This window comes from Alligator sinensis, unplaced genomic scaffold (assembly GCF_000455745.1).
Source record: "Alligator sinensis unplaced genomic scaffold, ASM45574v1 scaffold253_1, whole genome shotgun sequence".
In the NCBI taxonomy this organism is placed as follows: Eukaryota; Metazoa; Chordata; order Crocodylia; family Alligatoridae; genus Alligator; species Alligator sinensis.
Genome location: NW_005842147.1, coordinates 1,895,380 through 1,911,569, shown reverse-complemented (window position 1 = coordinate 1,911,569; position 16,190 = coordinate 1,895,380). Strand labels below are relative to the sequence as shown.

The window sequence follows — 16,190 nt, the reverse complement described above, 5'->3', positions numbered from 1 at the left end:
AAGAGTGATGGGTGTCTGCGTAACTGGTCTCAATAACTCTGTTGAGGTTAATTATATTGATATTTAAATTAACTCTGGTTTGTGAGATGGCAGTCTTCAAATATATTACATTTATTTGTTGTAGGAACTTGCATACGTGGGATGTAAACCTAAATAATACTACTACTACTAATAATATAATTTTCTATGTATACTGGTTCATTTCCCAGTTCATCTATTCTGTTTCTTTTGCCTTCCGGTTCCCAAGAGCCTTACTGTTTCCTAAGAGAAATATGTTGGAGGTTAATGTTATTATGGAAAATTCAGTTATTGTTCTGCCCCACTGATAGAGTGGCATGTTGTAGAAGGGAGGAGAGACATTTGTACTTCTACGGTTTGGGTGTGGCCATTGAACCCAGCATATTCCCTATAGGAAAACTCTATAAATTTAGTGATGTTAATGTGGTAACCAACACCTTGTTTCTTCATCCCGTGCAAGTATGGCTTCCAGAGGAGTTGTGCTGTCATTGCCTCTCTGAACCCAAGCAACGCTCGTTCTCCTGATGGAGTTCACAATGGAAAATGCATATTGGTGTAGTTAATGCTGACCAGGTCAAGATTAAATCTTGTGGGTATTTACCCTTGAGGTTTGCCAGGGAGTTATGCTTCATAGAACATCGCTTCCCCTGTTGTACCTTTTCTCAATCCAGTCAATTCTTCCAAACCTGTGTAGCTGGGAATTTAATGCTTGTGCAGAAGAGCCCCTGTGGAGTTAGTGGGAGGAAAAACATGATGTTGGAATGGTTAACCTTTTTTTCTAACAGACTGGGCCATTTTAGTGAGTTTCTGTGATATATGCCTTTTTGTGTCTAAAAGCAGAGGGTATGATGTATAGAGTAGGTCTATACTGTAGTCCTTGCTATGTCCACAGTATAATGTAGAAATACAACACTTATTTTAAGTTAACAGCTAAGGTATTTACCTTAGTTTGCAGGAAGGTTTTGTGTCCTGGGCTGGAAGCCGTATTACAGCTACATTGCTGCTGGCACCTGTATTAACTAGTTTAAATGAGTAGGTCTGCATGTGCTATCTTTCAGTCAAATCAGTGACTGTTATATAGGCGTATCTGGAGTGATGGTGGCAGGGTAGCGTACCATTTAGGGAAAGGAATGGTACATGAATTTTGTGTACAAGTTATACTTCAGGAAGAAAGTGCCTTGACTCCTGGAAGGTAAGTTTGCTTGCACCCAGGCAATTAAAAAAAGAGAAAAATGGCCTTTTATCTAAAACCGAGTCATTCTTTACACATGAACATCTGGTGTTCTATAACCTGTCAAAGAGTGTTGTGTGTGAATGGAAAAAAAATGGCCTGTGCTTTTAATGGGAGGTTGCAGATCATTAATACTGACTCACTTGAGACTACTGAGAACACTGCACTTCTCTTACACAGCAAAATTAGAGAGGTCTAGTTCTATTTCACAATAACTATTACAATAGAATTCAGGTTTTCTAATCCAAACTTTGATTAATGCTTTTGACCGAAAGTACAAACAATCCACTTTCATGCATTTGGTTTTTACAGGTAATACAATGATGTGGTTTTTGCCAAGTGCTGTAATTATGGATGTCAGCACATCCATAACCCACGTTCCATTTACATATGTGTCTCCTGGTTCATTTATTCAAACAACTGGGTAAAAGACTATAACAGTAATTCAAATTGGACAGCCTGACAATTTTGTAGATAATAATTTTTCTGCTCTTTTTTTCTAGGAAGCAGAAGATGAAGTGTTTCTTGCTATTGCGAAAGCCATGGAGGAGATGGTGGAGGATCCTATTGACTGCTATTGGCTGGTCAATTGTTTTGTGAATCAGTTACATAACAAGTACAAAGATTCATTGCAACAATTGGTAAGACAAGTGGTTTGCGAAAAGAGGGATTATGCAAAGCGAATGGAGATGTAGCAGTAGTATCCAGACGCTAGCACAAGGGTCTATGAGTTAATAGACCTGGATTTTGTTCTTGTACTAGCTACTTCGGTATTAGAGCTCTCTAGTTGTGCTGTGTAAATTTCCTTCTAAGAACCAAATTACATGACATTTGAAACTGCTCTTGTTCCCTGAAACAGATGATTTGCTTATGTTTTTTTTAGTGTTTAGACATTTAAATTTGAAACACACAAATGCATAGGTTCAAGCACAGACCAAGATGATTGATCACAGTGTATCATGAACAGTGATGCTTTAATGTTTGTACCCAAGCTTAATTGCAAATCCTTACACCAGTGGTTACCCTGAAAACATTTTTGATTTTAAGCAGTAGATGCTGGGTTTTTACTGTGATACATTGTAGGTTGTTTGTAGGGTGCCTGATGGCTGTGGTGTATGAGAGGATGTAGATGCTGCTTTGGACACATTATTGGACTAATGGTTGCCTGCAAGAGCCAGGTGATTAGATTCAGTGCCTCAGGAGGCCCCTTCCAGTCCTCTATTCCAATTTTAAAAAGCTATAACCATCCTAACACCATTTTGACAATTTTCTGATACTTTTTAGACCGCTTGTAGACCTGCTTAAATGGCTGTGTCTCTGCTGCCTATATCCTCTTGAGCTGATAATCAGATAACACGTTCTGAGCCTCCATATAAGAGGAGTTGGGTGTTTTATTCTTTAGGAAAATAATAACTTTTAAATCTTACTCTAATAAAAAGACAAGTAGATCATGAATTTTGTTGTCAGTGAACACTTATAAGTTCTTGTAACCATATAAAGTTCTGAAAAGATTTCTGTTTAAAAAAGCCTCTTGATAAAATTGGCTTTGGTTTTAAGTTTGCCAGCTTTCATAAGAAAAAAATGCTTATCTGTATTTTCCCCCTAATTTTTCAAATGTCATGACAGGATAAAAAACCTGTTCTTAACCCATGTCCACTGATATTAACACATAGTGGAGGGCCTGATCTGCAGTTCTGAAGTTGGCGAGTATTGATGCAGATTCTAAATACAGATACATATTGCTGTTATCTTATAAAACTTAGAAAGCAGGTTTACAAAGATATTTCTCTGTCACCAGAGTTAATGAAGTCAACTGTATCACTTGCTATAACTCTTTAAAACGGTGTCTATGCTCCCCAAAGAAATGGTGCCTTGGCATTGTTCCTATTAGTAAAAGAAGTTGCATTCTTCTGTTCCAGGTTTTCTGTAATGCTGTATCATTCCACCAGATACCTGGATTGAAGAATACAGACAAAAGCAATCCTTCCCCTTCCCACTCCTTTTAGTAAATGAAGAAATTAGCAATTTTTTCAGCTGTGTTGTAATGTATAGTGCAGATTTTGAATTTGTGAAAGTATGTATTGGGATAAATTGGAATATAAATACATAATTGTTTCAATTGTCGTCTTTTTTCGTGCTGTTCTGTATGCCATTTTAAAATACTCTGGAGGGTTTTTTTAACAATAAAATGGTACCTACTTTTAATAAATTGCAAAGGGATTTACTTTGAGAATTGATTTTTTTTTCTCTTTTTCCTGTTATGTTTTGTTTTCTTGATGTACAAAAAGGGAACTAGGTTTGAGATTAACTAAATTTATTTTTACCTATGATGATGGCAGCAATTAGGGCAGTTTTAATCCTCTGCATCACCTGAAGCTTTATTACTCATTACTGTGGAAGGGAATGCTACATTAGTTAGGTATCCCTGTAGAGGTGGTTGCTTCTGCAAGGTGGGAGGGAGTTATTTAGCAAAATATTCCCTTAAGTAAGTCACAAAGTTCAACCATGCTTAAAGTCTGTAAAATTAACATTGCAATTTTATTATCTAACAGCACTGATTATTAGCATTTACTTCCTGTATGTAGGTTCAACTCTGGCTTATGCTTCATATATTTAAAACTACTTTCTCTCTTCCTTCTACAGCCAAAAGTTCTTGAACAGTATTTGAACCTTGAAGACAGCAGACTCCTGATGCATCTGAAGATGTGCTCCACAATGAACAAGCTTCCCTATAATCTTTGGTTTAAGAAGTGTTTTGCAGGCTGTTTACCAGAATCCAGTTTACAGAGGCAAGTATTTTCTCTGTGTTTACAACTGTTGGAGATTTCAATTTGTGTAGAAGTGAGGCCAACGGAGTACCTTAAAGAAGGTGTTTTTGAGAAAAAAATATTTTTCTTCACTGCAGTAAGATTTTAATGTTAATGGTGAGTTCAGTAGTCTTACTTGTTTACCTGGAACTCATTAGTCCATTTTAGGAAAGGGAATAGGGCTACATTTTTAAATGTTGTTTGTTGTAAAGAAAGGGTAGCTCTTTAGAGAAAAACACCTGAAGCTTTAAAGTGCAAGGCTGCTCAAGTCCTGTCATGTCAAAATCAGTTAGTTTAGGCTGTATACATTTCTGTACTGGTTAGGGAGAATCTTCGAATGAAAACAGGAAGGGCTTCTTGTAAAGCCGAAGAAGTTTACAGGAAACCTACCTTCAAGACATTTTTGAATTTAATACAGTGCCCCAATAATTAGAGTCAATACATGAAAATGTTATAACGCTGTTGTAATTTTCCATGTATAGAATGTAATTATTGGAGGGTCATCCTAAATTCACCCCCCACGCTGCTGCAGTGGGGCAAGCAGGAGTGGGGGTGGCAGGCAGTGAGGAAGTCAAGTGGTCTGACCCCCACCCTTTGTCCTCTGCTTTCTGTCCACCACTTGCCCTTACTGTGGTGCCTGCCACTTGCCCCCATGTGCCTGCATAGTTTGCAGCCCTTCTGTTTCTGTGTCTATATTATTGTTACTTGTCTGGTCACAATTAATTTTTGATTTTTAGGAACACCGAGGCAAAGCAAGCATTGAGCAACTTTTCTTTCTTTTTGTCTTGTGTTAGTAGCTCATCTCTTTTCAGCAGTAGACCCGTGGCTTCCCTGCCTATCATTTCTGACTGACACCTTCAACATTTCTTGCTGGTTGTAACTCATTTTTCATCTTTCTTTTCCTGATTTTCGTCCTGATATGTTCATGTTACTGTGTTTTATTCTTCAATAATTGCATGCCCTTTCTGTTACTGAATGTGTAGTGGCCCTGCTTTCCTATTCCTTTGCCTTCCTTGCATTAAAATAATGAATTCTGACATATTGTCGCAGTCTCCCTGAGTTCTGACCATCTTCACATTCTCCTATCAGTCTGTCTCTGTTGGTCAGAACGTCTAGTTATTCCCTCTTTCTGAAACAGAACATTATATTTCTATGCACAGTAAGACTAGCAACAGACATTGCATTGATCCAGCTGTGCCTGGATTTTTCACAGAACAAAAAAGTCACGGAATCGGTTTGTATGCACATTGCCCTTCCAGTTAGTTTGGTGAGCAGCCACTTTTCTGCCATTGATTCAATAATGCAATCCCAGGATAACCATTCAGATGCACTTTGTGATGTGCCATGACACAATGTTAGCACGTCTTATCCCTTGAACTGTCCTGGGACAATAGATATGGTTTCTCCTAGGACAAATGCGACGTCTGTTTTTAGCTAAAGAACTTACTGGGGATGTTATGCTTTGTCATATTTTTCTTCCAGTAGTTATCCGGGAAGTTAAAATCCCTCATAATTATTAGCTTATTTCATTTTAAATATTCTTGTTACCTGTTTGGAGAATGTCTCTGTTTCTTAATTTGGGTGGACTGTAATATGCTCATGCACAAATCTAGAATTTTCAAAAGGGTAGGCAGCAGAAGATGGTGAGTTGCATCATCACATATAAAACAATGCACATTTTTCTCCAGTTAAAAATAACTAGAAGCTTTACTAATATGCTAGGGACCTAGGGCTGTATTATTCAGTTTAAGACTGAAGGAAAAATAAATATAACGTCATTGGAATGAGTCAAAAACAGTCTGCAGGGCTGTGAAATAGCTGCTCCTGGTCATGAAACTCCTAACACACAGTGGAATTACAGGACAAGGGATAGGCTGACTTGTGGAACCTCAAGACCATTAAAAAGAAGAGGGGCATTCATACCCGTGGAATGAGGAGTTTATAAGGGATCAGGGAGATGGTAAGGAGCCAGGAAGTCAAGTGACTCCCTCAGCACTGTCTGACTAGAAATGCTGCTGGCACAGCCAGGCAGTTAGCTTTGAACTTTGACTGGACCAGGGATCAAAGAGGGGTGCAAGTTTCCCCCTCCCCGATCCACCCCTGAATATACTCCTACCACAGCATCATTGAACTCCCTCCTTCCCCCCTTTATCATGACACAGATATACTTAACAGATCTGCTGCTCTCATTCTCTTGGACCTTCAGCAAGTGCACACAATCTTGATATATGGTGCAAGGATGCCCTTCCCCCTGTACCTGTCATTCCAGAACAAGCTATAGTAGTATTTAGTATAGTATTAGTATAGTTAGTATTTCAGTTTTGGGATTTATTCCACCAAGTCACTGTAATGCTAAGTAAATAGTAATTTTCTTTACATATCAGAACCAAACATTTTCATGTTTTGAAAACAAATGTATATGTGTACATGTCTGTGTGTGTTTTAATTTTCTTTCCATAGAAAATTTCACAGTAGAGTGGCTTTTCATTCCAGTTGGAAATGCAAACAGATTTTAACGTGTTGGAGTGTATTATAGAATAGAAATTCCATTTTCCAGCTTGCTGTACCGAAAGCATTAGAAAGGTCCAGTTATCAGATCAGGTGCGTTTAGTCATTCAGTTGGAATCATATCGGCCAAAGAACTAGCTAATTATAGGTGACTTGTAATGGTTGCACTTAAACGTTTGGGAGGTTCGTTTTGGATTAGAATTTAGAAGCCCAAATGCTGTGTCTGTAATGTATCCATATGACTGTTTCAGCCTCTGAGATCTGCAAAAGGGAGTTGGGACTCTCACAAGGACAGGATTATCCATGCAGGCCTTCTTATTCACAATGTTCAAGTGGGAAGTGATGTGAACACAGCTTTTTCCCAGGACACTTTGGACTAGATGTAGTCAACCATCTTATGGGAGACGGTAAAAAAACCCAAAACAGCCCATCCTGCGCCTTGCTTTCTTTCAGAGCTGTCTGCATACAGGCATTTGACCTGCAAGTGGTTAACCCCTGGTCACTGCTCCCCCAGTTGCTCCCACTATTGCTGTGGTCAGGATCTCAAGGCTCCTGCTCCCACTTCCTCTGTTAGTAGCTCATCTCTTTTGTGCAGTAGACCTGGTTTCTGTTCCCTGGCCCACCTCCTGCTCCCATCTTGGCTACAGGGTGGCATAGCTCTCAGGTCCCTGAGGGGCCTGCTGCCACTGCAGTATGCTGAGGAGCCCACCCAGCATACCTTCCAGCAGCCCAAAAGCTGGACAGTCCTGCCTTACTTAAGAGCCCTTGTTTGGGAAAGATACCACCATACAACAAATGCTTACAATTGTATTCAGTGCTATTCAATACAGGTTCTCTGATTGTTGTGCAGAATTTTATCCAGAAGCTGTCAGTAACAATTAGATGGAGAAAATAGAGAATGAGGTAAAGTATGCAGATTATGATTTATTCTCTCTCCATTCAGTTGAGTGCTTTGTTTTCAGTAAGTTATTTAAAGACTTCATTTTCTAGCACCCTCTTCTCTTGCTCCTGGCATACGTACATTTTGTGTGCCAGTTCAAATAAATTGTTATGGATACCTGATTTATTTAAATTTGTTCACAACTTGTGTGGAAAATCTTTCTTAGGATTTATGCCAAATCTCCATTAGGACTATCCTGCCAGTATAGCTATGCAGCATAGCTGTGCAGTTTTGCTGTTATAAAACCCTGGTGTAGTGTGCAGGACCACTGATCTCTACACACTTCATCACTTTCCTGATATATTTAGCGCCAGCAGGAGTCTGTAGCCTAGACATAGGCTACAAGTACCATTCTAATGATTCAGCTGAAGTTTGGAGGGTAATGAGGGAACACTTGAATTATGCTAACTCCCCCAAAATTCTGTCAAGATAAGGGTCTGAGCACTGGTTCAGCAAATCTCTTAAATGTGCACTTAATTTGCAGCAGAAGATTTCAGCATGTGCTTAATTAAGTGCTTTTCTGGGCCAAGAGCCTTAATCAGGACAGCCATTTTAATTGGGATGAAAGGGTAAAAACAGATGTTGCCAGACTTGTCCCACCTCAGCTCATCCACCTCATTGGGTGAAATACATGTTGCCTGTTGTCTTGCATCAGGCAGGGCGATGTATTCTCTCATTAGTGACAGGGAGGTGGGTGCATGTGCACCCCCTGAGCTTGGTGGTGCACCCCCTGCAAAAAGCGCCTCCAGTGCTACTGCCAGTGCCTGCAGGTGGTCTCCACTCACCACCGCTCCTCCCCTCTGTCGCTGTTGACACCACCGCTGGCGGTGTCTGTGGGCAGTCCCTGATTGCCACTGGCCGCCACCGATGCTGCCGGCAGCATCTGTGGGTGGTTGCCAAACACTGGTAGGCGCTCGCCAAACCCCCTCCTTCTCCCCCCCTCGGCCCCCCCACATGGAAGTGTGGATCCTGGCGTGGAGGTGTGGGGCCCTGGAATGTCTTTATGTCCCACACTGTTTCGTGCCTCCTTCCTGTGACTTGTACCTCTGTATAAAGCATGGGTTGGTGTGGGACCCAGCGCAAGTTGCAGCATGGAGGCACAGGTCACTGGGGATTACCCAGGTCCTATGCCTCCCTTCTGGGACTCATGTAGACTTTCCCCACTTACAGAAATGCCTCTGGAGGTCCTGGGGCAGGTCTCTGTAAGTGGGGAACCCTAACTTTTCCTGCTTAGGTGCCCCAAGATTAGCTGGGTTGTGTCTGTGTATAAGCAGGGAAAGCCAGGCAGATGCTCCCAGGGTTGGAGGGTCCCAATCCTGAATGGGATTTCCTGTGGTGTACCCGTTCAGGCCACTTGAACTCGCAAAGCACTGTCCCAAGTCATCTGGAGACTGGGCAGCTCTGGACGACTCACACTCTCCTGATGCAGTGAAAACAGATGTCTGCATCAATAAAGCAGCACGCTTTTACACTACGTTTTGTCACGGCCACTGATACAGTGCAACAAAGGGTAGGGATGTCTTTTTGCTTGCCATTTATGCCACCATAACATTTTTTATGGCAGTATAAATACAATATTTGTTTCTACCCGTAGAGTGTACATCAGCACATGCCAGGTGTAGTGCTCATTGTACAAATCCATTGTGTGTGAGATTTCAGAGTTTTCCTAGCTCAGTGATTGCTAAGGCCCAGTTCTTCAAAGGCATTTGGATTTTTGCCTCCCATTAAAATCATTAGGTTTTAGGTGATTAAATCTCTGTAGATCTCTGCTGACATGTTTATCTTTAAATATTTGCTTTTGAAATAATAAACAGAAAGCCACCCTCCATAGATGATGCTCTTGTTTTCTTGAGGTTTGAGAAATAAATCAGACGTAAAAACATGAAAAAGCTAAATCTGTTTAACATGATCACTTGTTGCTCATTTCACTCTGGAAAGGTTAACATCTTTTATGACTGAATGTACATTACACTGTACATGGAGAAGATCACAGGTACATACTTTGTCCAGGCTATAACAACAAACAAGCTGTTGACAGTTTTAGAATACATCATACGAATGTTTTCGGAAGGTCACTGAGAATTGTGTAGGTGATTGAGACAAGGTAGGATAAGAACACTGTTAGCTTTGGTCAGATGGACTGCATTTGATTAGGAAACAATGGTGTTGCTTAATGAGAATCCCAAATCTTTTGTCATCTTACTCTTTTTTTGGATATGTTTGTTAATGTTGCGCACACAGTAACCGCATTACGTGCCTTCTTTATAGGGAAGTGTAAATGTAGGTTAGTTCTTTGCATTCTTTGACAGAAAGAACTTGCACAATAAATATGATGAGCTGCTTAGGATTTTGCATGTGGGTAGTTCTTTGCTTTGTTTTGGCTGTGTACCCTCATTTAATTTTACATTTCCCCCCCTGGTAATTGTCAGCATTCCTGTTGAAATGAAGGACCACTAAGGGAGGCCTCCTGTGGCTAAAAGTTACACTTGTAGATTTTCAAATGCATTAACAGCCTTCCCCCACCCAAAGATGATATCTTAAGAAAAATATGGTTTTTATTTCAGTGGAATTGAGTGGGGCTGTTACTATAGTTCATTTAAATTTCTATGATCATTTTTCCATTAGTTTGGTTACAAATATTTTTTAACAGTTTTCTAAAGCTAAAATTCATGAAAGCAAATGTGATCATGGGTAACTTGTTTTTGAAAAGCCAAAAATGAAACCGATGATTAAATCATGTATAAAAGCCACTATGATATAAAATATATAACCATGTAGTTGGGTAATTTAAAGAAAAGGCATTGTGACTATATCTGTTTAAAACTTTCTGTCACTGCCAGTAATAATGCAGCTCCTTTTGCGGTATTTTATGTGGTTTTGACAACTGCTACACTATTTATCACAGTGTCATACACTAGCTTTCCTACTGTGTTACTGCTTGCTGGAGCTGCTGCTATAATAATAATCACTGACATTTTTAAAGTATGACCTCAGAAGATGTAGCCAGTTAGTGCTAGCTATGTCTCCACTTAATAAACCTTTTCTTTGGTGTCACAGGAGACAAGGTAACTGGTTGTCTTTATTCTAACATAAGCATTTACATAGCTAAAAAAATTGTTTAGGAATTAGGTTAAATACCCTATGGAAAAAAACTTCTACTATTACTTTCTGTAATGAATGTAGACTCTGTAAAAATTGTCTAAATCTGTGGGGAAGCCATTATTTGGTTTTAAAAAATATATATTAGGGAATTGGGGATAGCTACATTGAAGACCTATTTTTGTAGAATAGGAAATAATTGCTCTTTCATTTTAGTTCTTGCATAAACTGATAGACTCCAGCAACAACATAAGATTTTAGAAGAGCGACTTGTCATGGGATATTTAAACACCAATAAAGGCAGTAAAGGTTTTTGTTTGGGTTATTAATTTTGTTGCTCTTGTTTGGATTATGTTGATGTTATATAATATAGTAACAGTAAACTTACAGTTTATCTGCAAAGGGGAAAGCACTGGGCTTGTGTCTTCCTGATTTATGATTTCTAAAGTAGGCCTGAGGGTTTTACTTGCTTTTTAATAAAAAATGTAGTTCTAGTTTGTTTTTGATGACTGAAATACTAATGCAAATGATGATACCAGAGAAGCTATGAAAGTATAGGTTTCATCAATGGTGCAGAAGAAGGGATTGGTTTTGGTAGTTTATCATTTAAAAATGATAATACCTGTTTAGTTGCAATAGGTAATCCACGTTTGGAAAAAAGAGAGGCCTTTGGCTGTGTACATACGTTCAAATGATCTAGGAGAATTCTCCTGGATTTATTTTCCTGGTAGAAAAATTTACCCAGAGATGCCTGAACAGATATTTGAATGCTGAACCCCTAAACAACAGAGAGCTTGCAGTGCTGATGCTGCACAGCCAGGGGGACTGTGCACTCTGGGATGCTGAAGGACTGTGCTGTAGCTTCTTCTGGAAGATAATGTATACAGCATTCGTTCTCCTAGGAGAAGCTCTTGGCAGTGATTTAACCCTGGTTGTTCCCAGGGTGCTTTTCTCCTAGCGTGACCATTTTTGATTGTGGAGAAAAATTCTAAACCTTTGTATACTTGTAGTTTCTCCTGGGAAACTATGTTAGAAAGATAATGCCAGCTCTTGATTTACAACAGTAGCTGTAAGACCCTCTCTAATGGTACTTAAAGGAAGAATGGATTTAATATTCCTAATTCTTCTAAGGCAGAAAACAAAGCTGTGTCTCCTAACCCTTTTTTTTAGGGTACCCTTATACATTGTGAGGAAGGAAAAAATCCTCTTTAGGTTGCATTTTAATTGCTTTTGTCTCTGATAGTCACAGAGATAATGAAGAATAATCAGTATGTGATCCTGTGACCTTCAGAGGAGGTCAATTTCCTCCTCTTTTTTGTTGTAAAAGAGAGATTCTTTTAAATTAAGCACCCCAGATGCAACAGTAACACAGGCCACCTCTCAGGGTCTTTCTGACAAGTCGTAAGGCAAGAGATTTAAAAATGCAGACGAACAGGACTGTCATCAGAAGGCTGGTTTCTCTCTGGCATTGGATAATGTGTGATCCAAGCTTTAGGGCAAGTCTCAAATCCAGAATCTTTTGCTTCAGGTTTGAGAGAGAGCTGCTGGCTGAATGAAGTTCATTAGCATTTGAAGGTAATTTTTCAAATTGTTGTATGGTGTTTTATGTTCACAGGAGTCATGTAGCAAGACTACTTGCAACCCTTGGGAACTTACCCTTCAGGTTCCAGTTTAAAGTCATCATTAGTCCCTGCAGTCTGTTAGGGTGTACTAATGACCGTGGACAGGTATTACATTTGTATCAAGAAATACGTTCACTTAGCATGGCAAAAAGTAAACATACAGCAATTCAGGTAGTTTTTCATGGAAAAATACATGGTGGGTGCATGATGAAATAGTAGCTCTTTCTAACAGTAACTTTTCAGCACTGCTTCAATTTCTAGCACCACCTAGTAATGCCTTTGCACTTACAGGTGCACCACAGGGCATGGTGCGGTCCTCCAGTATCCCAGAAGGCTTTGCTCCCATCTCCCCCATGTACTTCCAGCTACCCTCCCCCTTCCCCCCCTGCTCCTCCTGCACACACATACACATACAGCTCCAGGGAGTTTGTCTGTCATGCAAAACTCGACTGCCTAGGGCAGGAGGAGTCAGGTTCACAAGTCACCATGCGGATTTGTTTTCCACGTCTGTCTTTCTCTGTGAACAGGATAAAATCCTTCCTGTCCAAAAACCCCAATAAGAATCCAACTGCCAAATTCTCTGGCCATGCCAAAAACCTCTGTCCCTGTTGTGTCAGCATCTTTGGCATTATCAAGTCAAGAGGAAGGGTGCAGAGCAGGAAATTGTAGGTGGTGGAACTTGTGTCTGGGTACTTCAGGACGTTAGCTCTTTTGCTTTTACAAGTGATAAATCATGGTTGGGGTGAAGGGGAGACTCTTCAGCTTCTTCTCTGAAGCAGAGCCCCACCTGAGGTGGTGCCAAAGGTGGCACAGCCAGGAAGTGCAAGTGTGCTTGGCACGGTGATCAGCTGCTGTAATTTGGAAAGGCCTTGGTTGGGGTAAGGGATAGTCCCCAGGGCCCCCTTCCTGAAGTGGAGCCAGTGTCAGAACCTCCCTCCTGTTGCTGACCTCCCAGGGGTAGGCCTTGACTCTGTGCTGGCAGGAGTACAGCATGCACTGAACCTGCCAGCACTGCTGAAATGGGAGCCACGGGGCATGTAGTGGAAACTGAACACGTGTCCTGTAGCTTTGTACTCCCAAGTGTGGCAGGGGGGGAGGGGAGGGGATGGGGGAGTGGTTCCCTGGACAGCCAGCCAATAGGCATTTTCCTCTGCATTCAGCTGTCCTGCACAGATGGAGGCCTCTGCAAAGCATCGTGGGATTGCTGCATGTCAGCCCCCTGGCTGCAGAGTGCCTGTGGTACATACTCTTGTCATGCTCTGCACTGCTCCATACAACCAGGACTTGAGTGTCTGGATGTGCATTTCATGCTAGCTTTGTGGTGCTGCAAATCCCCCTGAAATTCTTACCATTTCAAATTAATGCCTGTTCATAGTTGATGTGAAGGGGAGAGAGAGATGGCAGTGCTGGAAGCTGTTACCTGTCCTTATCTTCATGTAAGTTCTGCAGCACCCATCCTGTGCTGCTTGCCCTTATTCCATTCTGTGTAGATATCCAAAAGTCAGAAATTTCTTACCTTTTAAATTTATAGTTAGTATAAGTAAATCATCAGAGAGGCACTCCATGTATAATTCAGCACATTTCTATATTCTTGAAATGGAAAAAAGAGATTAATAAGTGTAGATGTCTTTACTGAATAAAAGGAATTACTGTTGAAGCGTGTGTCGTAAGCGGGGAAGCTGACTTTCTATCCAGAACAGAAGCATGGAGACACTGTAAGATGGCTTCTGTTGCTGCTTTTCTTGCTTCCTTACTGTACAGGAAGGGAGGGGCAGGGTCCAATTTTCAGTAGATGCTACCATTTTAATTCTTTCACAGATGAATTGGAGCATGGACAGAGTTTAAGCTTCAACTCACTCACTCTTCCTTTCCTGCTCAGCCAAAAGCAGCCAACTCAGCTGTGAAAGGGTTGAAACCGAAGCTTTTGCCCGAGCAGGAAAGTGAGGGTGCCTGAATTGAAGATTAGGCTCTGTCTCTGCTCTACATGGTCATAACTGGAAATCTTTGTTCTTCACTCTGCTTTCCTCAAAATAAAATGTGTGGGGTATGTGAGGAAAATAGGGTAAAATCAGAATAGCGTTGTTTGGTGACTCCTTGTTACTTTATTTCTCCAGGGTTTGGGATAAAGTTATTAGTGGATCCTGCAAGATTCTTGTTTTTGTTGCTGTGGAGATTTTATTAACCTTCAAAATGAAAATCATGGCCCTAAACAATGCAGAAAAAATCACCCAGTTTCTGGAAAATGTAAGTACACCTTGGATTTTATCAGCACTGTAAAATATTGTTTGCAAGTGAAAACTTATCATTTACCCCCTGTTTCATTGTGAAATTCCAGATTGTGAAATCTGGAATTATAGTATCTCCCACTGTTCTGAGGACTAGCCATGCTGTCAAGATATGTTGAGTTGAGATTGACTTAGATTGATTAAGTTAGACCCAGCAAATTCAAATGTTTTTGTATATTACCGCTAAATAAATATGTATACACTTACATCTGAAATGATAAAACAAAACAAAAAAGTGGCCATCCTAATAGCTTTAGAAGTCACCCAAATGTTAGCGCCTTCTTTTAGAAGTTTTTCAGAAAGGAATCCATGAATCGGGGGGGAAACTATCCAGTCCTTGGGTTTTGGAAATGAATATTCAAGGGTTTACTTCAGTGGGGCAGATTGAAGTCACATACAGAAGAATCCACAGAAGTTATTGTGGTGAGGAGATCTACTCTACAGTAGTTCCCCTTATTGTCCCACTGGTGGCATTCCCATCTGAGCCAAGGTTTCCACGGGTGTCTAGATATGTGCTGGAAATTGCTATGCTATCTGTGTACCTTTATATTAGTTTATGACATACCTATCAAGCTAAGATTTGTTACTTCTCACTACTGAATCCTGTTCTATTTGAGGGGCCAAAGGGATCTCTGTGGATATACAAGTGCACCCTCAACATGGATTAGGATCTTTTGCAAATTCCCAGGAAGGCTAGTTGATTATACAAGCAAGCTGGTAGGCTATCTGAGGGGAATTTGTGCTTTTCTGATTCTCATTTGTTATACATGTTTTGTTTTTGTGGAAGATTGACAACCAGGTGAGAATCTGGAGTGAACAGAATGAAACAGAAGTCTTGAGTAATTGGAGAGACGGGTTTTTGTTTTTAGCATTTTTAACTTCAACTGGGACTTTCAAGATTTTACTTAGTCAAATTTAAATTAGTCACTCAATTAATCCCTCTTCCCCTGCCCTGATCTCTCTTAGATTCCACAAGACAACACGGATGCGATTGTGAGCAAAGCTATTGATTTGTGGCACAAACATTGTGGAAACCCAGCGCATTTGGTGTGAGAACTTGCTGAAGTATCTGCAGATTGGGAAAAGGTGCCTTTAGAAGGTATTTTCTTTCAAAGTATATAGTATGTGTGGATACCAATTTTCTATTTTCATTTATCATTTGCTATAAATATTCCAATAAAATAACTTGAAAAATTTGTTCACAGTGTGGTGCTTGATGTGTAAATATTTTTCAATAAAAATAGATTTAATGAAATGTTCTGGTGGGCTGTGATAATGTCCAGAGTGTTTCTTGGTGAACCGATTGCAGTATTCGTATCGGATAGTGTCACAACATCATTCTCAGGAAGTAATTTGTGGCACAGCCTTGAACGGGTTAGCATGAGCAGGTATACTAAAACATGAAGCAAAAACACTTTTGAATACTTTCTTATATTTGAGGACAAAGGAGTTAGTACTTGACTGTATATGTGTGACAGAGCAATTTTCCTTTGATGGTACTCCAGGCTTTAATCTTTAGGGCAGGTTATGAAAAGGAAATTTGTCTTTTGAGACTTTTAGCAGTCTAAGGAAATTATTAGGCTTCCTAATGCCAGTTTCTTAAAGTGAAACATTTATTGAACAAAATTTCCATTTACATTTCAAGGAAAAGCTCATGGAAGACTAGCCTGACACTAATAT

The 16,190-nt window shown here is 40.2% G+C and overlaps 1 protein-coding gene across 10 annotated transcripts in view; it reads left to right on the top strand.

Moving 5' to 3' along the window:
• The window catches only part of TBC1D7 (TBC1 domain family member 7), a 25,686-nt gene extending 9,966 nt beyond the window's left edge, over nucleotides 1–15,720 (top strand). For 9 of the 10 annotated variants that reach the window (XM_006025439.3, XM_025206243.1, XM_006025440.3 and 6 more), the window contains 4 exons: nucleotides 1,753–1,890; nucleotides 3,893–4,038; nucleotides 14,340–14,469; nucleotides 15,477–15,720. In XM_006025439.3, the coding sequence (XP_006025501.1) occupies nucleotides 1,753–1,890; nucleotides 3,893–4,038; nucleotides 14,340–14,469; nucleotides 15,477–15,563 (501 nt within the window). In that variant the 3' untranslated portion in view covers nucleotides 15,564–15,720. The other variant, XM_025206248.1, reaches the window with a different exon arrangement.
• Nucleotides 15,721–16,190: the final 470 nt, after the last annotated feature.